The following is a 22,848-nucleotide window of genomic DNA, read 5'->3' as shown; positions in this document are numbered from 1 at the left end:
TCATAAACAATAGAACTCATATTCAAGGTCTCAAAAAGCCAGACAAAAGTAATAAATCAAAATCACCTGCTTGGAATAAATAGAATAATCAAAGATCAAACTAAAATTAAAAACAGATGTTTCATTACATACTGTATATACATGCAGTTAGGTCCATAAATATTTGGACAGAGACAACTTTTTTCTAATTTTGGTTCTGTACCTTACCACAATGAATTTTAAATGAAACAACTCAGATGCAGTTGAAGTGCAGACTTTCAGTTTTAATTCAGTGGGGTGAACAAAACGATTGCATAAAAATGTGAGGCAACTAAAGCATTTTTTAACACAATCCCTTCATTTCAGGGGCTCAAAAGTAATTGGACAATTGACTCAAAGGCTATTTCATGGGCAGGTGTGGGCAAGTCCGTCGTTATGTCATTATCAATTAAGCAGATAAAAGTCCTGGAGTTGATTTGAGGTGTGGTGCTTGCATGTGGAAGATTTTGCTGTGAACAGACAACATGCGGTCAAAGGAGCTCTCCATGCAGGTGAAAGAAGCCATCCTTAAGCTGCGAAAACAGAAAAAACCCATCTGAGAAATTGGTACAATATTACGAGTGGCAAAATCTACAGTTTGGTACATCCTGAGAAAGAAAGCAAGCACTGATGAACTCAGCAACGCAAAAAGACCTGGACGCCCACGGAAGACAACAGTGATGGATGATCGCAGAATCATTTCCATGGTGAAGAGAAACTCCTTCACAACAGCCAACCAAGTGAACAACACTCTCCAGGGGGTAGGCGAATCGATATCCAAGTCTACCATAAAGAGAAGACTGCATGAAAGTAAAGCTGAAAGTCTTCACTTCAACTGCATCTGAGTTGTTTCATTTAAAATTCATTGTGGTAATGTACAGAACCAAAATTAGAAAAAAGTTGTCTCTGTCAAAATATTTATGGACCTAATTGTATAGTATATACTGTGTTGGGCTGGGACGTCCTGCTGCATATGTTCCGGGGGAGCAACCATGGGCAGCTCAATACCTCCCCCGGGATGCTTGGTGGCAGCCTCCCTGGCCGGTGGTGATACCTCAACCTCCCGCAGGGCTCCATGGGAGCTGGGGTGGCCGCCAGGGGGTGCTGCATGGATTCCACAGCCCAGCTGGACAACTCTTCAGCCCCACCCGGGTGGGCTATAAAAAGGACCAGCAACCACCACTCTGGGCCAGAATCGGGAGGAAGAGGACAAGGTTGCCTGGGAGGAGTGGTGGTGCCAGAAGAAGAGTGTTTGTTTGGTGATATAAGTGCTTTTGGGACTGTGTTGTGGCTGTGGGGTTCACGGGGAAGACGTGCCCTCCAGCTGAAGAGAAAAATAAAAGTCTTGTGTGTTTTACGTGTGCCTCTGAGTGAGTCTGTGCCGGGTCGGGCACTATATAGTGCTACTTTCACAATACATACTGTATACAGTATATATGTATATAGTGTACAGTACATTATATGCATATACAGAATATAATGATAGAAGTGCGTCCTTGTGACATTACAGAGGGAAAAACTATAGTAAATTATGTCTCCTTTATGGAAAAAGTAGGACATGGAGGGAGAGGAAATACAAATAAAGAATTTAATCAACAATCCAGAAATTTTTCTGCACCTACTAACCTCTTGATTTTTGACTCAAAAAAAATAAATAAATAAACAAACACTAATAGTGAAGCTCTCTCTGCTGGACTCACTTTTGAGGCCTTTACTTCTCCTCTTGACTTTAGACCCAAGGCACCATGGCTCTGAGGCTCCCTCTGCTGTTACTTTCAAAGCCTGTAGTGGTCCTATTACTTTTGTTACTCTTGCAGCCATTGGTTTCAGTTGTTGTTTAACATGCTGCGCCTGCAGTCTATCACCTATGCATTTCCATAAAGAGGCATTGGTATATTGCCTTATATGAAATGGGCGGGAATGGATTTGGCTCTTACCAGTCTTCACGGAACTCACTCTAGAATTGACATCCTGGCCCCAACCACTGGCCACCTGCTACCACTGTCAGCCAGGAGGTGTTGCAACAAATTGCCTCCTCTCCTTGGTCTCACATTAGAACTCTCTCTTTTCTAGAGGGGCACTTACTTTCTAACATCTTGGAGAAACCTGGCAAACTTACACTTAAGTAACATTTCTTTCCCCTGCACTGTTGTCTTTAACTATTTTCTTTCTGTAGTAACTAAGAAACATGCAGGGTGTGTTTTTTCATCCCCTGTTTTCTCACACTGGCTTGTGCAGGAACTCTTCAACTCTCTACATGGGTTTTCTCTCCCTTTTTTTCTGGATAGATTTTGTAAGACATAATGGTGCCCAGCACCACCGTGGTGATGCCCCTTCTCCTATTCAGTAGAACAACACATCATGATTAACACATACAGAACAGTACTTACTAAATATACAACTGACATTTAAATATACACATGCAGAGGAAGGAAATTGAGCAAAAGAAGCAACTATATACTTTATTCTACTTTAAAACCAGTAAACAGCAATAATTTCCTAAATTCATTTTTGTGTCTTTTTAGGGCTACATCATTTTAAAATATGCTGCATGCAGCAAAATGAGATAAATAATAGTAAAATGCCTGAACATTAATTTAAAGAAAAGAGGGAGGGAATCATTAAGGTTTCAGCAGGAGTTAAATCTGCACTGAACCAAATGTTCATAGTGACTGACATCTGCACAAGGCAGGTGTCTGCTGTTTGCGGGCTAGGAGCTCAGTTCCCAGTGAGAAGCCATACTCTCCTGCTGATTGCTCATTGGAAATGAAGTACTAACATGTCATCCAACAGCACAGACTGCTAAATCTCACTGTTGAGACCAAAAAATTAAAGGGAAAGCAGAACTTTATTATAAACAAAATTGTTTTTTCATTTGATATTGCATTTCGCAGACACATTAAATCAAAAGAACCTATATATTCTAACCATAGAAATACATACAGTATACTAGTAGAGAAATGTAAGGGTTAACTAAGTCAAAACTATTAAAAATTCGCAGAGGCAATCATGGTTGCCACCATGCAATTCCCTCTTTTCAATTTGAAATGATGATCTGGTGATAGTCAGCCCTTCTGGCAACAAAGAATTAAATACACTCTCAATGCAGCATATTGCAGGTAGTGTGGTGTAATGGCTAAGGCTTTGGACTTCAAACTCTGAAGCTGTGGGTTCAAATCCCACTACTGACACTGTGTGACCCTGAGCAAGTCACTTGACCTGCCTGTGCTCCAACTGGAAAACCAAAAGAAATGTAACCAATTGTGACATAAATGTTGTAAGCTGTCTTGGATGGAGGTGTCAGCCAAATGTGAATTTGTATGAAGTATTTAGATTTACAGATACTACTATAGCCTCTGAATCCATTTGACCCTTTAAAAGAAAAGTTCTGAAAATATACAGAAAATATATACATTGCTCATCAAGGATATAGACAATATTATTGGTAGAACCATGTAAAAATTTAAAAGTTCAGGTACATCCAGCCATCCATCCTCTTCCGCTTATCCGAGGTCGGGTCACGGGGGCAGCAGCTTGAGCAGAGATACCCAGACTTCCTTCTCCCTGGCCACTTCTTCTAGCTCTTCCGAGAGAATCCCAAGGCATTCCCAGGCCAGCTGGGAGACATAGTCCCTCCGGCGTGTCCTGGGTCTTTCCCGGGGCCTCTTCCCGGTTGGACGTGCCCGGAACACCTCACCAGGGAGGCGTCCAGGAAGCATCCTGATCAGATGCCCGAACCACCTCATCTGACTCCTCTCGATGCGGAGGAGCAGCGGCTCTACTCTGAGCCCCTCCTGGATGACTGAGCTTCTCACCCTATCTTTAAGGGAAAGCCCAGACACCCTGCCGAGGAAACTCATTTCAGCCGCTTGTATTCGCGATCTCGTTCTTTCGGTCACTACCCATAGCTCATGACCATAGGTGAGGGTAAGAACATAGATCGACTGGTAAATTGAGAGCTTTGCCTTACGGCTCAGCTCCTTTTTCACCACGACAGACCGATGCAGAGCCTGCATCACTGCGGACGCCGCACCGATCCGGCTGTCGATCTCACGCTCCATTCTTTCCTCACTCGTGAACAAGACCCCGAGATAGTTGAACTCCTCCACTTGAGGCAGTATCTCGCTCCCAACCCTGAGAGGGCACTCCACCTTTTTCCGGCTGAGGACCATGGTCTCGGATTTGGAGGTGCTGATTCCCATCCCAGCCACTTCACACTCAGCTGCGAACCGATCCAGAGAGAGCTAAAGATCACGGCCTGATGAAGCAAACAGGACAACATCATCTGCAAAAAGCAGTGATTCAATCCTGAGTCCACCAAACCGGACCCCCTCAACACCCTGGCTGCGCCTAGAAATTCTGCCCATAAAAGTTATGAACAAAATCGGTGACAAAGGGCAGTCCTGGTGGAGTCCAACTCTCACTGGAAACGGGTTTGTCTTACTGCCGGCAATGCGGACCAAGCTCTGACACCGGTTGTACAGGGACCGAACAGGCCTTATCAGGGGGTCCGGTACCCCATACTCCCGGAGCACCCCCCACAGGATTCCCAGAGGGACACGGTCGAACGCCTTTTCCAAGTCCACAAAACACATGTAGACTGGTTGGGTGAACTCCCATGCACCCTCCAGGACCCTGCTAAGGGTGTAGAGCTGGTCCACTGTTCCATGACCAGGACGAAAACCACACTGTTCCTCCTGAATCCGAGGTTCGACTATCCGACGGACCCTCCTCTCCAGAACCCCCGAATAGACTTTTCCAGGGAGGCTGAGGAGTGTGATCCCTCTGTGATTGGAACACACCACCCAGGTCTGCCAATCCAGAGGCGCTGTCCCTGATGTCCATGCGATGTTGCAGAGACGTGTCAACCAAGACAGCCCTACAACATCCAGAGCCTTGAGGAACTCCGGGCGTATCTCATCCACCCCCGGGGCCCTGCCACCAAGGAGTTTTCTGGCCACCTTGGTGACCTCAGTCCCACAGATGGGGGAGCCCACCTCCAAGTCCCCAGGCTCTGCTTCCTCATTGGAAGGCATGTTAGTGGGATTGAGGAGGTCTTCGAAGTACTCCCCCCACCGACCCACAACGTCCCGAGTCGAGGTCAGCAGCGCACCATCCCCACCATATACAGTGTTGACACTGTACTGCTTCCCCCTCCTGAGACACCGGACGGTGGACCAGAATCTCCTCGAAGCCGTCCGAAAGTCGTTCTCCATGGCCTCCCCAAACTCCTCCCATGCCCGAGTTTTTGCCTCAGCAACCACTGAAACCGCATTCCGCTTGGCCTGCCGGTACCTATTAGCTGCCTCCAGAGTCCCACAGGACAAAAGGGACCAGTAGGACTCCTTCTTCAGCTTGACAGCATCCCTCACCGCCAGTGTCCACCAACGGATTCGGGGATTGCCGCCACGACAGGCACCGACCACCTTATGGCCACAGCTCCGGTCAGCCGCTTCAACAATAGAGGCATGGAACATGGCCCATTCAGACTCAATGTCCCCCACCTCCCTCGGGACATGGTCGAAGTTCTGCCGGAGGTGGGAGTTGAAGCTACTTCTGACAGGGGGCTCTGCCAGACGTTCCCAGCAGACCCTCATAACACGTTTGGGCCTACCAGGCCTGACTGGCATCCTCCCCCACCATCGAAGCCAACTCACCACCAGGTAGTGATCAGTTGACAGCTCCGCCCCTCTCTTCACCCGAGTGTCCAAGACATGTGGCCGCAAGTCCGACAACATGACCACAAAGTCGATCATCGAACTGAGGCCTATGGTGTCCTGGTGCCAAGTGCACATATGAACACCCCTATGCTTGAACATGGTATTCGTTATGGACAATCTGTGACAAGCACAGAAGTCCAATAACAAAACACCACTCGGGTTCAGATCGGGGGGTCCATTCCTCCCAATCACGCCCTTCCAGGCCTCACTGTCATTGCCCACGTGAGCATTGAAGTCTCCCAGCAGGACGAGGGAGTCCCCAGAATGTATGCCCTCTAGCACCCCCTCCAGGGACTCCAAAAAGGGTGGGTACTCCAAACTGCTGTTCAGTGCATACGCACAAACAACAGTTAGGACCCGTCCCCCCACCCGAAGGCGGAGGGAGGCTACCATCTTGTCCACTGGGGTAAACCCCAATGCACAGGCTCCAAGTCGGGGGGCAATAAGTATGCCCACACCCGCTCGGCACCACTCACTGGGGGCAACTCCAGAGTGGTACAGAGTCCAGCCCCTCTCAAGGAGGTTGGTTCTAGAGTCCAAGTTGTACGTCGAGGTGAGCCCGACTATATCTAGCTGGAACCTCTCAACCTCACACACAAGCTCAGGCTCCTTCCCCTTCAGAGAGGTGACATTCCACGTCCCAAGAGCCAGCTTCTGTAGCCAAGGATCGGACCGCCAAGGTCCCCGCTTTCGGCCACCACCCAACTCACACTGCACCTGACCTCCTTGGCCCCTCCCATAGGTGGTGAGCCCATGGGAAGGGGGACCCACGTTGCCTCTTCGGGCTGTGCCCGGCCGAGCCCCATGGGTGCAAGCCCGGCCACCAGGCGCTCACCATCGAGCCCCACCTCCAGGCCTGGCTCCAGAGGGGGGCCCCGGTGACCCGTGTCCGGGCGAGGGAAAACGCCGTCCAAATTTTTTATTCATCATAGGAGGTTGTGCTGAACCGCACTTTGTCTCATCCCTCACCTAGGACCAGTTTGCCTTGGGTGGCCCTACCACCCTTCTTATCGTGGTGGAGGGGTTTACATGTCCCAGTGATCCTAGGAGCTCTGTTGTCCGGGGCTTTATGCCCCTGGTAGGGCCACCCAAGGCAAACTGATCCTAGGTGAGGGATGAGACAAAGTGCGGTTCAACACAACCTCCTAAGTTCAGGTACGCTGCATTTAAATGTTTTTTGAATGCTTTCTTTAAAAAATGAAAAGTTTTCATGGGTTCATTTACTTTATTTCTCTCAATTTAAGTTTTAAAATAAACTAGATAAAAATGGCTCTAACTCCAGAGAAAATTATTAAGGGTGACTTCTGAAATACTTGTGTGTGGGGACGACATGGGTGAGGGGCGGCTTGACATGATATTTGGGTTGGGTCTTGCATTGTTCCTGTTCCAAATAATGCAAGTGTCTATTCACTTAATGACTACAGACCACTGCCACTACATCATGAAGACCTTTGAGAGACTGGCCTTGGGCTATAAAGGTTATCTTGTGATTGACCATCTGGACCCATTGCAGTTTGCCTAGTGGACAAAGATTGGAGTAGGGGATGCAATTGTCTGTCTGCTCCACAGGGCTTATTCTCACTTGGACAAAGTTGACAGGACTGTGAGGATTATGTTTTTTGATTTCTCAAGTGCCTTTAATACCATACAGCCATCCCTGTTAAGGGGTAAACTCAGAGATATGCAGGTGGATGAGCCTATGGTGTCCTGGATAATGGACTATCTTTCAGGCAGACTGCAGTTGATGAGACTCGAGGACTGTTTTTCTGATACGGATGTAAGCAGCACTGGAGCACCACAAGGAACAGTCCTGTCTCCTCTTCTCTTCACTCTGTATACCTCAGACAATAAATATAACAGCAGGTCATGTCACTTGTGGAAATTCTGAGATAATTCTGCACTTATGTGGTGTATTGATAAAGAGGACGAGACAGAGCATAGGAGTCCGGTGGAAATTGCTTCTTGTTGCAAAGAGAATTGTCTGCAACTAATTGGTTACTGGAATTGGTTACTGATTTTCACCACACCAAAAAGCCTCTATGTCCAGTCATTCTTCAGGGAGTGGATGTAGAGGTGGTGCACTCCTATAAGTGCTTGGTGGTCCACATCAGTGACAGACTGAACTGGTCTCATAACACAGAGGAACCATGTAAGAAAGGACAGAGTAGGCACTTTTTTCCATAGGAGATCTTTAACGTTGGAAGTGACATTCTTCACATCCTCTATAACTCTGTGATGGCTAACACAATTTTCTGTGGTGTGCTGAGCTAGTAACATAACTTTAAGACAGTGATTCTCAATCTATTTGAAGTCACGGACCACCAGACACTGACATTTTTTTTCCTTGGAACACTAACATCAAAATACTCAAATATGTTAAATTGTAATTCTTATTATTATTTAAACTTTAAATAATATTTATTTTATACTTATTCTTTTTTTTTTTTCACATTCTCCGACTGAAACCACAACCAGTTTTTAACAGGTAAGTTGAACGTATACAACCTTTATAATGTTATTAAAATGACTATTATTATTACAAGAATAAATAACTGAAGAAACAATTATACATTTTTAATATATTTAAAAATTGCATATAATTGTAGTACAAGATATAATAGAAAAAAATATTTAATGTGAAATATGTCCTTGATGTTCTTTGCAAATTTCTGGAATATTTGGAGGAATAAAGGATAAAGCCACTCGCATTTCTTCTTCCAAATTTCCAAGCTTCTCACGTTTTTTTCATTTTAATATTGATCATTGTTCAAAATCCTACCTCACAAAGATATGATGTGGAAAATAGTAATAATGTGTTTAGGGCATTTTTTGCTATGACAAGTTATTCGTTTTCAACAGAGATCCAAAATTCTTCAGAAGTATTTTCTGAATATTTTAGTTTCAATCCGGGATCTGAAGAGAGAGATATTAATTCTTCTTCTTCCATAATTTTAAAACCAAAGATGTCGGAAGAAATAAATGGATTTCTTATCCAGTCATACTGTTTAGTATTTAGTAACGGAAAATACTTCTTGAAGTTTTCTTCTAGTTGTGTTAAATGTTTGGTTATTAAGGAAACAATTTAATCATTTTTATCTTGCATTGAAGGGAACATTTCAGTGTTCCTTTCTGCAACATGTCTTTTCTACATTGCACACAATTTATCTGTAGATGTAAGAATGTTTTCATGTTTCCCTTGAATACTGGTATTGACCGTATTAAGGTAAGCAAAAAGATCAGCCAAATATGCCAGATTATTGCACCAAATATCATTTTTCAGGTATTTACAAAATTTTTTGTGTTTTTCCATTTCGAAGAAAAACAGTAATTCATTCTAAGATGTAACACGTGATTTAAAACTTTTCCCCGTGACAACCACCTCACTTCTGTAAGAAGAAGTAAACATTCATAGTTCACCTCCATACCTGAACAAAGTTGTTTGGAAAATTCGGCTCTTTAGTACTCTCATCTTAATAAAATTACCATGGCAGCTACTTGATTCAATACTTTGTTTAGTTTCTGAGGCATTGTTTTCATGACAAGTGCCTTTCAATGCAAAAAACAGTGAGTATTATATTTGAATTGTTTTTTTTTGCCAGACTTACAAATCATTTGACTGGCCCAATCATCGATGTAGCTCCATCGGTACAAATATCAACACATTGATTCCATGATAATTTTAAAGAATTTAAATACGACATTATTGAATCATATGTACCTATGGAAAAAGATGATTCACTGTGGCAACCCCTAATGGGAGCAGCCGAAAGAAGAAGAACAACAATCATATATTCCCTGACCAGTTCTTTGCAAAAAACTGATTTATTCTTTTTCTTTAATAAATAAAGCATACAAAGCCCAGTAAATGAGCCTTGCCACTTATATCTGTTGATTTGTCCATTTGTAATGTAAAAGGCTTATTAACAAGTTCACTGGTGGCTTTCCCTTCAATTTTCCAGGACACATCATTTATTCTTCTTCGAATTATGCCATCAGATACCAGAATCTTTAAAATTTCACTCTTTGCTTGTTCTCCAGACATAATTACTATCTCATAGCAGGCAGGTAAACTAAGAGATTCTGCTATTGTGTGTGGTTTTAATTTCAATGCTATTAACTCAGCAATTTTATATGACGCAAGTTGAGCTTTATGACTTATTTTCACAATTTTTTCAAATTGTTTCCTTTGTTTACCCTGTGTCTCCAAAAGCCTCTTGAAGTAATCTTTATTTCTTGAGGAAAGATGTTGATGCTTTGTAGAAAAATGTCGCTTTTCCAATGTGTCTTTTCAACGCGTCTTTTTTTGAGGAATTCTCTGACTTAATGTCAATTTTAATTATGAACTATGACACACTCTTAATAGTTGGCGACTTTAATTTTCATATAGATAATCAGTGTGATGAAAAAGTAAAAGAATTCATGAACATCCTGGACTATTTTGATTTGAGACAGCTCGGTAATCAGCCTACACAAAAAGCAGGTCATACGTTAGACTTTGTGATTACTAAAGGACTAAAAGTTGATATAAAGCAGGTCATTGATACGGGTCTATCAGACCATTTTCTTCTACTTTTCAATATAGAAATAATGATAGAAAACACTCATAAGAAGCAAATTATTAAAAAACGCTTCTTTGACTCATCAGCAGCTTTAAAACTTTCAAAACATTCTAAGCAATCAGTCCGTTTATAGTGCCAACTATAATAGCGAGGATAATGTAAATAGTAAGGTGGAAAGATTTAATACTAAAGTGAGAGCTGCTGTTGACATAGTTGCACCTGAAAAGACAGTTTAAAAATTTTCTGGCATTGTTATACCATGGAACACCCAAAGAGTGTCTGATTTAAAGAGAACATGCCGTAGAGCTGAGCGTAAATGGAGGAAGAACTATCCACTATGAAATATTAAAAGTTAAAATAACAGAATACAATAACACAGTCCGTCTTGAGAGGCGCTGCTATTTCTCTAAGATTATAAGTAACAATGCTAGTAATCCCAGAGTCTTATTCTCGACGATTGATCGTCTGTTAAACCCAGGTAACTCAAAGGAATGCCTCCTAAGTACTTCCAGTAAAACCTATGAGGCTATTGCTGTATTTTTCAATCAAAAAATTAATGATATTAGAAATAGCATAGTATATCTCCCCAACACTAAGGATCCTCCTAAACCCCAGTATTCCGTTATAAACAAATTAAACTCTTTCACTAGGATAGATTTATCTGATTTACATAAAATAATTTCTCAAATGAAACCCTCCACCTGCGTCCTTGACCCAATACCAACAAATTTTTTCAAAGAAGTATCGGGCGTGCTAATTGATAATGTTCTTGACATAGTAAATTCGTCATTAGATACGGGGGTCTTCCCAGACTGTCTTAAGACTGCTGTAGTTAAACCCCTACTTAAGAAAAATAATCTCGACCCCTCTGCTCTTGAAAATTTTAGACCCATCTCCAACCTGCCTTTCTTAAGTAAAATTCTAGAGAAGGCAGTCATTATGCAGTTAAATGAGCACCTCAATAAACATGCTATTCTTGATAAATTTCAGTCAGCACAATCACAGCACAGAAACTGCACTCGTTAAAGTAGTAAATGATTTGAGGGTTAATGCAGACAGAGGTCATTTATCTGTTCTCATCCTCTTAGATCTGAATGCCGCATTTGACACCATTGATCATAATATTCTTAGAAATCGCCTTAGTCAATGGGTGGGCCTCTCTGGCAGCATCTTAAATTGGTTTGAATCCTACCTGGCAGGGAGAAAATTCTTTGTTAGTTGTGGTAATTACAACTCAAAGACACATGATATCCTATATGGTGTTCCACAAGGCTCTATCCTGGGTCCGCTGCTCTTCTCAATCTACATGCTTCCATTAGGTCAGATTATCTCAGGACATAACGTGAGCTACCACAGCTATGCTGATGACACACAGCTGTATTTATCAATTGCACCTGATGACCCCGATTCTCTTGATTCACTAACACAATGTCTGACTTGTATTTCAGAATGGATGAATAGTAACTTTCTCAAGTTAAATAAAGAGAAAACTGAAATCTTAGTGATTGGCAATAATAGATACAATGAGGCTATTAGAAATAAACTGGATGCATTAGGATTAAAAGTCAAAACGGAGGTAAAAAGCTTAGGGGTAACTGTTGACTGTAATCTAAATTTTAAATCGCATATTAATCAGATCACTAGGACAGCATTTTTTCACTTAAGAAACATAGCAAAAGTTAGTCCTCTTATATCATTGAAAGATGCTGAGAAATTAGTTTACGCGTTTGTTTTCAGTCGACTAGATTACTGTAACGCACTCCTCTCAGGACTACCCAAAAAAAACATAAATCGTTTGTAACTAGTGCAGAATGCAGCTGCTAGAATCCTAACCAGGAAAAGAAAATCCGAGAACATCTCTCCAGTTTTGATGTCGCTATACTGGTTACCTGTGTCATTCAGGATTGACTTTAAAATTCTGCTCATGGTTTATAAAGCCTTAAATAATCTCGCCCCATCTTATATATCGGAATGTCTGATGTCTTATATTCCAAATCGTAACCTCAGATTCTCAACTGAGTGCCTCCTTAGAATTCCAAGAGCAAAACTTAAAAGAAGTGGTGAGGCGGCCTTCTGCTGTTATGCACCTAAAATCTGGAATAGCCTACCAATAGGAATTTGCCAGGCTAATACAGTGGAGCACTTTAAAAAACTGCTGAAAACACATTACTTTAACATGGCCTTCTCATAACTTCACTGTAATTTAAATCCTGATACTCTGTATATCCAATTCATTATAATAACTATTCATGGTGGCTCTAAAATCTGTACTAACCCCTACTCTCTCTTCTGTTTCCTTTTCCGGTGTCCTTTTGGTGTTGGCTTGTGCCACCACCATCTACTCAAAGCATCATGATGTTCCAACAATGATGGATGGATTAAAAGCCAGAAGTCTGTATGACCATCAGCATCAAGTGACTCCTAACTACAAAGAGGACTATTTCATTTATGTTAGGTAGAATGCCCAGAGGGGACTGGGCGGTCTCGTGGCCTGGAACCCCTACAGATATTATTTTTTTTCTCCAGCTTTTTTTTTGTTTTTTCTGTCCCCCCTGGCCATCGGACCTTACTCCTTTTCTATGTTAACTAATGTTCTTATTTGAATTTCTTATTTTGTCTTTTATTTTTCTTTTCTTCATTATATAAAGCACTTTGAGCTACTTTTTGTATGAAAATGTGCTATATAAATAAATGTTGTTGTTGCTTTAATTTAGTTTTCTTTCTCTTTAAAAAACACATTTAACCCTTGGGATAAATAAAGTTCTATCTATCTATCTATCTATCTATCTATCTATCTATCTATCTATCTATCTATCTATCTATCTATCTATCTATCTATCTATCTATCTATCTATCTATCTATCTATCTATCTATCTATCTATCTATCTATCTAAGTGACCCCCTGGAGCCAGGCCTGGATAAAATTTAACAAAGTCTGTTTATAACTTACAAGAAATATCTTTTTAGCAAAACAAGTGGTTCATATGAGAAGTGAACATTGTGAAAGTGAGTGATGTACTCAGTGATGCATCTCTGTGCATTTTTAACTTGATTAATTATACTATGTGAAACTTTACACAACACCATGCTCCCAAGGGAGTCAAATGGGGTGTTAGGCCAAGCAGTGCTTCAGCTGGATCTTTTTGCTTATATCTGTCCACAGCTTACTTTGTTTTGACCACGTTTATTTTTTTTCAGTTCTGTTTCCCTTCTTCCTTATGCCCGAGTGACAGTTTTAATTGTGGTATTATCCTTTTTGAGCCAAACTCAGGAATCCAACCGCTTGTGAACTTGGCAGATAATAGTAATGCTTCTAATGCAATTAAGCACTTTTTGAATCCTTATTTACACTAAAAAAGATAACTATCACTAAAGTAGGCTACAAGTGGTCTTCAAAGCAGTATATATGAAGTAGATCTATACTGTGTAACTTGAAAGCTTTGTCAGTTGCAGGTACTAGAGGTGACATATTGATATTTCCTGCACTTAACTGGTGCCTTGTCCAATACTGACTCCTGCCTTGCATCTGATATTGTCAGTTCAAGCTGTGGCCATCCTTTATCCTGAGTAAGATAAAGTTTGACAATGAATGGATAGATGCTCACTGAAATTTCATGATTTTTAGCATCTAAATATAAAGCAGACTAGCTAAAGAGACAATTTTGCCAATATGTCAAAAAATGTCAAGCAAAATTCACGAAGTAGCAGAAAATATTTTTCCTTCTTATCTTTGCTCTGCCAGACCCTTTTAAGATGTGTCCACTATGAAAATATATGACACATGTCAAGATGCACACCATGTTTTCAGATCAAGAAGCAACTTCAGGCAACAATCTAAAAAGCCTATACAGGATCAAAAATATTGTTGTTATTATTATGTATGTGGTTAATGCCTTTACCCAAGATACCATACACATTCAGGATATAATAAAATGTGCATTTCTCTATTGCACCGCAGGCAATTTAAATGACTGGCCCAGGGTCACACAGTGAGGCAGATGTGAGGGTTGAATCGGCAACCCCATACAGTAGACCATGCTGCCTACCTCACACTGCACACTTAATTTTATCTACATTTAAATAATTTTAGCTAAGCTCTAGTGTGTGCTAATGCCTAAAACAGAAGATGATTTATCCTAGAAAGGAGCAGTCATTGCAGGGTAGTTATGTCACTGCACTACCCAATGTCACAGATTCATTTTTATTAGAACAATCTAGACAAGATCAGACCCCTCAGCCCAACAAAGCTCACCAGTCCTATCCACTTAATTCTTCTAAAAAAACAGCAACTACTTGGCAGCTTATTTCAAGTGTCTATAAAGTTATACTGTAACTCATTATAAACAGGGTGAGAAGTTAAAAAATGGAAAGAAAAAAGAAATTACTAGAAAGCACTGAAAATCTAGAAATATGTTTATCACATTATTTGTTGGAGTTGGGCTGGTAAGAAGTCGCTATAGCAAGAGTATGTCCAGTCTGTCATTGGGCATTATTACATATCACAGAAAGCCTACAGAAAAGACAGAGAGCACTTTGAGCTACTTTTTGTATGAAAATGTGCTATATAAATAAATGTTGTTGTTGTTGTTGTTCAATGGCAGCAAGAGGAGTTTATAAATGTATATATTGCACAAATTATAGGCTTCATCCCCATCCACCAAGCCTGCAACCCGGGTCAGGAGTAAGCGAGTTACAAAATTACATGACATACAGTACAAATTACATTGAAACATATACACATATTATATTACTATATTTACTGTTTTGCCCCATCATGAATTTTTTAAACCAGCTTTTTCTTTTCCTGGTTGGACTGCAGAAGTACACCTATGCTGGCTGTATCAGACAAGTGCAAGTTCACTCATACCAGATCAATTCATCTACCATGGGAAGCAGGAAGAAAAGAAATATAAAGAGAAAAAAGTTCATGCAGGCAGGCAGTGAAAGTGCAAGATATTCTGAGGGAGTAACTGGGCAGGAATTCAAACTCAAATCCCTGAGGCTGTGAAGCAGCAGCACTAATAACTAATTTTACGACATTTACCTTTCTTGAACAATTTTAATGGCAAGTGAAATTCATACTATAATATTGTGCATCCATTGGCTACTTTGTAATGCACTATAAAAATCTGATTTATTAAATGAAATGAGAATTGCAAAAACCAACAATTGTACTGAACATAAATATTGCAGTTCTTTGTAAATGCTACATTTTAAGTTGTGTTTCAATTGGAGCTCAAAACTTTTCTGCCACCGATTTAGATTACTGTATTTTTTTTAACTATTTTGATTTTTTTTAGCTTTTATCAGATTTCACATTTACCATATGCCTTTGAATTGCTAAAGAAAGGTAGTATACAGGCAGCTACACCAATATACTCACAAACAGATCATCATATGAAAAAGCAGGGATTTAGCAGATCATCATCCACATCCATCCAGTTCTAGCCTTCTTTATATTTCAAAATGGATCATTTTAATAATTAAAAATTTAAATTTTCCAAGGGCAGTGTAATCCACTGGACACGGAATCTAAAAGTTCAATCCCTTATTATTATTAAAAATTATATACTTTGGAGGTCAATGAACAACATACACAGAAAAAAATAAGTGAACTTAGAAAATGCGATAGAGTACTTATGTCTGAAGGCAAGCTAAAAATACCTTAGTCCTTTTCTGGGAAGTGTGTTTCTGTCAAGCTGCATGCTGTTAAAATAATAAAAGAAAGTAAAAAAAATTTCAAATACCATGACCTAATATACTTAAGTAAATCAGTATTTATATTGTACACATGCTTTTTGTATGAATCATCTATGGAACGCAAAATAATAATACAAAGTACTATAGATAATTATGACAAGAATGTACTGTATATTTTTAAATATCTCTTTGTGAATTTTATGTTATTGGTTCTAAGGTAACAGTGCAAACAAAAACCTGCTCAATAAAACATGCATAAAAAAGAAGTTCCATGGCTTTCTGTTAGGAAAGTTAAAAAGCACCAGACGAATGACGAGATATGCCTCCAGATTTCTTAAATAGTATCTAAAGGATAATTCGCTTTTCTTGTATGATTACAGATGAACAGTGAATGAATGAAAAATGAAAACAAAAAGACTGAATAAGCCAACATCCAAAGCATATACTAGAACTAAGGCATAAATAAAACTCAGACAGTAGTCATTATGTATTTTGTCACAATAAGTGGAAGAAACCGATCTGCTATTCCCCATTTTACTTTTTTTTTTAAGATTAGGACTTACCCCTCGGACAACGTCGACTTGACGCTGCTAGTTCTCATGAGCAGACTGTGCACCTCTTTTGGAGTGCTGGTAAGGCCAGTTAGGGAACTGTGGTGGCTGACAGGGAGATCGATAGACTCAGAGCTTGTGTGTAGGCTGGTAAGAGACTGGTAACTTAAGGTGTCTTTGCTGCCAGCTGATGAGCTACTAAGGTTTGCAGACCACTGCTTGCCTCCTGATGTATGAGAATGGGCAGATGCAGGGCTAGAAGCCAGAGAGTGGCTTAGACTGACTACATCAGTGGTCAGGTCTGGAGCTTTGGTGAAGAGTGGGCTGCTTCCTCCACTCTGCCCCGTTGCACTGCCCATACTACCAGTGCCAGAAGAGGGAGAATCGAGACTGCCCTGCCGAGCCAATGTAGCATGAGAGTTGCTAATCACTGATGAACTTTTCACAGATTCGGGACTGGCTGAGGAGCTGGGCTTTCCACTTGCTTTTGTGCCAAATAATCTGAAACAGAATTAGATGCACAATAATGTTATTAGGGCCTTATTAGAAAGACTAATGTTTGTACATAGATATATAGAAATCTGTGGTTAACTCATCATTAGGAATTGTTAATATTTAAGTCTTTAAAGAAGAGTGGAATTATTAATAGTGACTCCAATAAAGAGCAAGATAGATCTTTTCAAAAGGTAATCAACAAATATACAAGTAATAAATTGTGAAGGTCTCTCCTCCTATGTAACATGAGCGAAAAATATATTTTTAAACAGTTTTAGAAAAAAAAAACAGAGAGATGATCAAAACAATCATAAACCTAGATTTCCCAACAAGCTTTACTAATTTGGATGGTTTAAAGACTTATTCGCACTGAAAAACAAAACCCCTCCATCCTTCATAGGTTCTGAAGTGCAGTGGTGTGACTGAGGATTGTGCACCCTCACTACCACCGATATCAACAATTCCTTTGCACAGGCTCTTTTTCCTAAATTCTAGGCTGCAGCACCTCCCGGATAGCCTTTGCCACATTTTCTAAGTTGCAACAGGCAAGGATTTGCTTAATTAAACCCCATTTGTGGATCACTTCCAGACAGCTCTCAGACCTTTGAAATTTAACTTAAGTCTTTAATGTATTGGAACTACTAGGCCACAGTGTCCCCTTATAATCTATAGCACAGCTGATGCTGTAATAGTCCCTTAAATTGACATACATCTTTAATTGTACATAGGGCTACCCGTTAGTCTCTATGTAATACAGTATCACTATCTTCTTCCAGGGAAAACTTTATCTTATTTCTTCTTTTGAAAAGAAGCTCTTTTCAGGCCAGTAACACTGCTTAGTATGCAATGCTACTTATAGGCCCACTGGCTAATTGAATATTTGCCCACTGGTTGGTAACAACAGAGCACTTAATCCCTGGCCTGAGAAAGGCTAGCAATGAGAGCACCTCCTTACAACACTGCCCTCTCCTGATCTCCTTTTCTTAACATCTCTACCCATTGGGTCACAGTTATGCCACTGGGCATTTTTCTATAAGTTCTTGTGTTCGTAGCTTAGAGTACAAAAGACTCTGGAATACATTAAATCATTGCCACCAGCAAGACATTTTTGACATTGTATGGCTTTTTCTGTCACTGAGACAGTGACACTGCACAGTACATAAAATAGTTATGAGATTATATTACAGGGCAATAAGAAAGAAAAATGCAATTAAGAGTTCTATACAACTCTGTCACATATGCTAATGGAAGCAAAACATTAACTATGAGTAAAACAAACGAAAGTGGCAAATTTGGCAAAAATCAGGCAAATCTATGGAAAGTGTTTCATGGCATGTCTAACCTAGTCCTCCTACTATGGTCATCTTATAGTAAATAGAAGATCTGTGAAAAGGTGCTTTCAAATGCGTATACTCTTGTATTCTACAAGATGAAACTATGCTTGAAGTATAAAACAGTAGAAACTATACAATGACTAGGGACAGGTGTCTACAGCAAACAAGAACATGGAAGAACAAGAACATAAAATGAAAATTGCTCAAGACAGTTCACATAAATTATTTTGTTCATTTTCACAAATCAGCTTAGTCACATACAAAGGATAAAGTAAAGGCTGAATTAAAAATGGCCAATACATAATGAAAAGATACATTCATTAATTTTATCTGCTGGTTTCAGAAAACCAGTACTCAACACTCCAAACACATGTGTCTTAGGTTAGGTTAGGATTCAGCTAAGAATGGCTTAAGCACCCTAAAATTGGTTTATTTGTTGTCAGTAAATGGATGTCCGCTTGTCTTTACAAAACTGTAGTAACTATATAACCAGTAAAATGCACTGCCTTTTCATTCACCACAATCAATTCACTGCTGACTGGCTGCTGTGTTTCATCTTTAAACATAACCTAATTTTCCAGACTACTAGTATAAATTTTCTAATTGATTGAAGATATTGAATTCTAAAAACAAAGTCTGTTGAAAAACTGTCAAACTATAAGAATAAGCCTGATATGTTTGAAATGCAGATAATATTATATTTGTCTTATAATGACTTTGCTTAGAGAGACAGGAAATATAATTGTAAACCATATATTGCAATAACAGAAAAAGTACAGGGTTATTATTAATGCATGCTTGTTGAGTGCCAGTAGAGGTCTAATGAAATCACATTATTTATGAAAAATCTCAAAACAAAATGACGACTTAGTCATAAGTGAGTTTAGAACTCTTTTTTATTTTAATGAAAACGAACTTCAGTTTTAAGGAAATTCAGTTTTAAAAATCAGTGTGTTATTTATGCTGTGACTCCACAAGAGATCAGTTTTGGGCAAAAAATGTTGTGACAGCAATTTATTTATAGTAGCATACAAGTAGGAAATTAATGAGGTAGAATATTGAATTTGCTGAGTGCTGTGCTTTATTTCTATGTATGAAGAAGAATTCAGTCAGTACATAAAGAAGGAATCTATCATCAGCAAAGCCTACTGAAATAATTATTTGTCTTTATTTGTCAATAGAATTCCATGCACATTTTTCAGCACTCTTAACCAGTGATTTCTGATTTGTTTTTCTATTGCTTGTTTACTCTGTCATCTGTTTTGGTATTTCAAATTTTTAGGTTTAGTTGTGAAAAGAGTTTAATTAGGTTTGGCAACATATTTTCCATTAATGTTTCAATTTCTCTCTTTTCACTGCAGTATTCAGGCATATGTAGGTGGGATTCTTTACCATCATTCGATGTTGATGTGTGCAATAGTTAAAGAAATATGAATATGTATGTGCATGTTGGGTTGACCGGCTACTCCAAAATGTGCACCTAAGTATGAGTGTAGCCATACTGCCAAAAATGCATATACAAAAAATACACAAACTTTAAATGGGAATTGTTTTGCTTTTATTTAGCAAAAAAAACTGCCAATGGGGTAAGCAAAATTTACTTGACAAGATTTCTTAAAGTAAGCTAAACAATCATAAATAATTTTTTTTGATGAGTCAATAATTCGTACAATAAGGGAAACAAGATTTAATTTCATAATATAAGAACTTTTCATTTGCTTAGATTTCATTTTTTGCAGTGCATATGAATTAGTGTGTTCTGCAATCAAATTCAGAAAATAAATGAAAGAGGTAATGGATAATTGTTCACCTTCAGCAAGTCACATCTGAAGCACCCAAGATAGTATGACACATAAACAGAAAAAGACTAGGGGGCTCTGCCCCCTGCTTGCTTCGCTTGCCAACCCCTGGCCTATGCTACATGCCAGCCACTTCACGTCTCTGCCGCTTGCGTATGTGGATTTCACTTTCACCAAACAACAAATCTTTTCATTCTCACGGATATGCCTTTTCATTGGGAAGAAACACTACAGTAATTCCTCGCTATATCTCGCTTCGACTTTCGCGGCTTCACTCTATCGCGGATTTTATATGTAAGCATATCTAAATATATAATGTGGATTTTTCGCTGCTTCGCGGGTTTCTGCGGACAATGGGTCTTTTTACTTCTGGTACTTGCTTCCTCAGTTGGTTTGCCCAGTTGATTTCATACAAGAGATGCTATTGGCGGATGGCTGAGGAGCTACCCAATCAGAGCATGCAGTTAAGTTCCTGTGTGCTGATGATTGGCTCAGCGACGGAGTGCTGCATTAACCAGGAAGTCTCTTCTCACTCATTCAGCATTAACGTGCTCCTGCTACTGCTTCAGGGGCCGTGTCCAAGCGCCAACAGAAGATGCAAATGATTGCAGAAAAGGAAAAAGTTTTGGATATGTTGAAGGAAGGGAACAGCTACACCGCTGCAGGACACCATTACGGCATCAATGAGTCCACGATTCTTTTTATTTAAAAAGGAGGAAAAGCATATAAGATCTACAGCCGCAGTGTCCTTTAACCAGGGCGCAAAACGAGTTGCAAGTGGACGTGATAAGGCAGTAGTCTGGATGGAATCTGCTTTAGGGATTTGGATTGAAGAGTGGTGGAAGAAGAACAATGGCGGTGCTACACAGTCGCCTGAAGAGGCTCCTTTAGAAGAGCTGTAATGCTATCCTTTGTTGTGCAGTAAAATTAAACTCATCGTTATCGGACAAGTCGTCGTGTCATTGTTGGTGAGTAACCATAATTAATTATCTATGTACAGTACTTATTACATGTACATAGTTTAGTGTCACTGTACACACATTTTACTGTATACAATTTTTCTTGCATTGTACGTATTTATTGCTGGTGGCCTGTCTGTCGTAATGGCTGTAACATATGTGATATCGGAGACGCTCGGTATCTTTAAAATAATATTTAGGTTTTACTGTATATAAACTGTGTTTACATACATAATTTCAACGAATCTTACCTAATATCTAAGAGAATACAAAGGGTTTACCCTGCCTTGTGCCCTGTGTTGGCTGGGATTGGCTCCAGCAGATCCCCGCGACCCTGTGTTCGGATTCAGCGGGTTGGAAAATGGATGGATGGATGGAATTGTGCGGGAAATGTTTATAATAGTGTGGGAGAGTTTATAAGGGCTTAAAATATATAAAAATAACCATATGAACATATGGTTTCTACTTCGCGGATTTTCACCTTTCGCGGGGTGTTCTGGAACGCAACCCCCGCGATGGAGGAGGGATTACTGTACTTTTTCCTGATGGCAACACGAATTAGGCGATCTACAAGTCTCTGAACAATATATTCGATCTCTTTTCACTGTTTCGTTATTTCACTGAGTAATAATTTCCGTTTGTTTGCGCTAATGCAATTTCTGCTATCATTTTTTTGAGACTTTCGAATTTTAGTCCTTTCGTTATCTCTAACCTGCTCTGTATGTGTATCGCACCAATGTTTTTGAATTCTTTATGACGTTCTACTTTTCCATCTACTCTTTATCTTTTATTTACGGCCTCGGCCGTGGTTAAATCTCTTGGCACAAAGTCTTGTCTCGCGGGATGTGAAAGTATCTCTCTGAAAAAGTCACATCTTGTCTCAGGCTAAAAAGTCTTGGTGGCCACACCTCAATAATAGCGAATAATAAACTAAGAAAATATGTCATACAGTAGCAATGAACACAAATGGAAGAGAAGTTAATCCAAAACTAACAAGGTGGGTGACACTTTTTGGGAAGGCCACCAAAAGGTCTTTTTTTTTTTTACTTTTATTTGAAGAAAGTAACACACACAATCAAGTCTAACTTATACAACAAAGAAGATAACATTACATAAAATCATGTCAAACTTAACCAAACAGAATTCAATCCCCACCTGACAGAAACAGTGGACAGCATGAGCAAATCTTTAAAAACAGAACAGAAGGAAGAATGGCCTTTTCCTTGATATAAATACTTATTCTAAAATTTTATCAACAAGATCTTGGAATACTTTAGAAAAGTTTTGAACAGATCCTATAAGTGAGAATTTGATTTTTTCCAGTTTCAAATAGTATAGAACATCAGTTACCCACTGACTTATAACAGGTGGGCTGGGGTTCTTCTAGTCAATGTGCTGATAGTGAAGTAAAGGCAATTACAAGCAGTTTGCCCTTTTCCACATTAAACCCATCTGGGAGTACGCCAAACACAGCCGTTAATGGATTAGGAGGGATTATGACACCAAGGCTATCTGAAAGGCATTCAAAGATTTTTGTCCAAAATTATGTTAATTTGGTGCACTTGCACCAAAAGGTCTTTTGGCATCCCTAGAGATGCTAACTTCTAAATGTGTAATTGGAGATATGACTCATGAAACAATAATTTAATCTTTTCAAATGTTCTCATCTAATCACAGTTTTCAGAGACTTGTCAGAGATTGTAGGACCAAAC

At 39.7% G+C, this 22,848-nt stretch overlaps 1 protein-coding gene across 1 annotated transcript in view; it reads right to left on the bottom strand.

Annotated features, from left to right (window-relative positions):
* Window positions 1-22,848, bottom strand: part of nav3 (neuron navigator 3) — a 573,826-nt gene that overhangs the window by 101,777 nt on the left and 449,201 nt on the right. Inside the window, 2 exon segments of the mRNA XM_051926210.1 lie at window positions 15,963-16,004; window positions 16,562-17,050. Of these exon segments, the coding sequence (XP_051782170.1) occupies window positions 15,963-16,004; window positions 16,562-17,050 (531 nt within the window).

This window comes from Erpetoichthys calabaricus, chromosome 1 (genome assembly GCF_900747795.2).
Source record: "Erpetoichthys calabaricus chromosome 1, fErpCal1.3, whole genome shotgun sequence".
NCBI lineage: Eukaryota > Metazoa > Chordata > Cladistia > Polypteriformes > Polypteridae > Erpetoichthys > Erpetoichthys calabaricus.
This window is presented reverse-complemented; position numbering and strand designations above follow the sequence as displayed.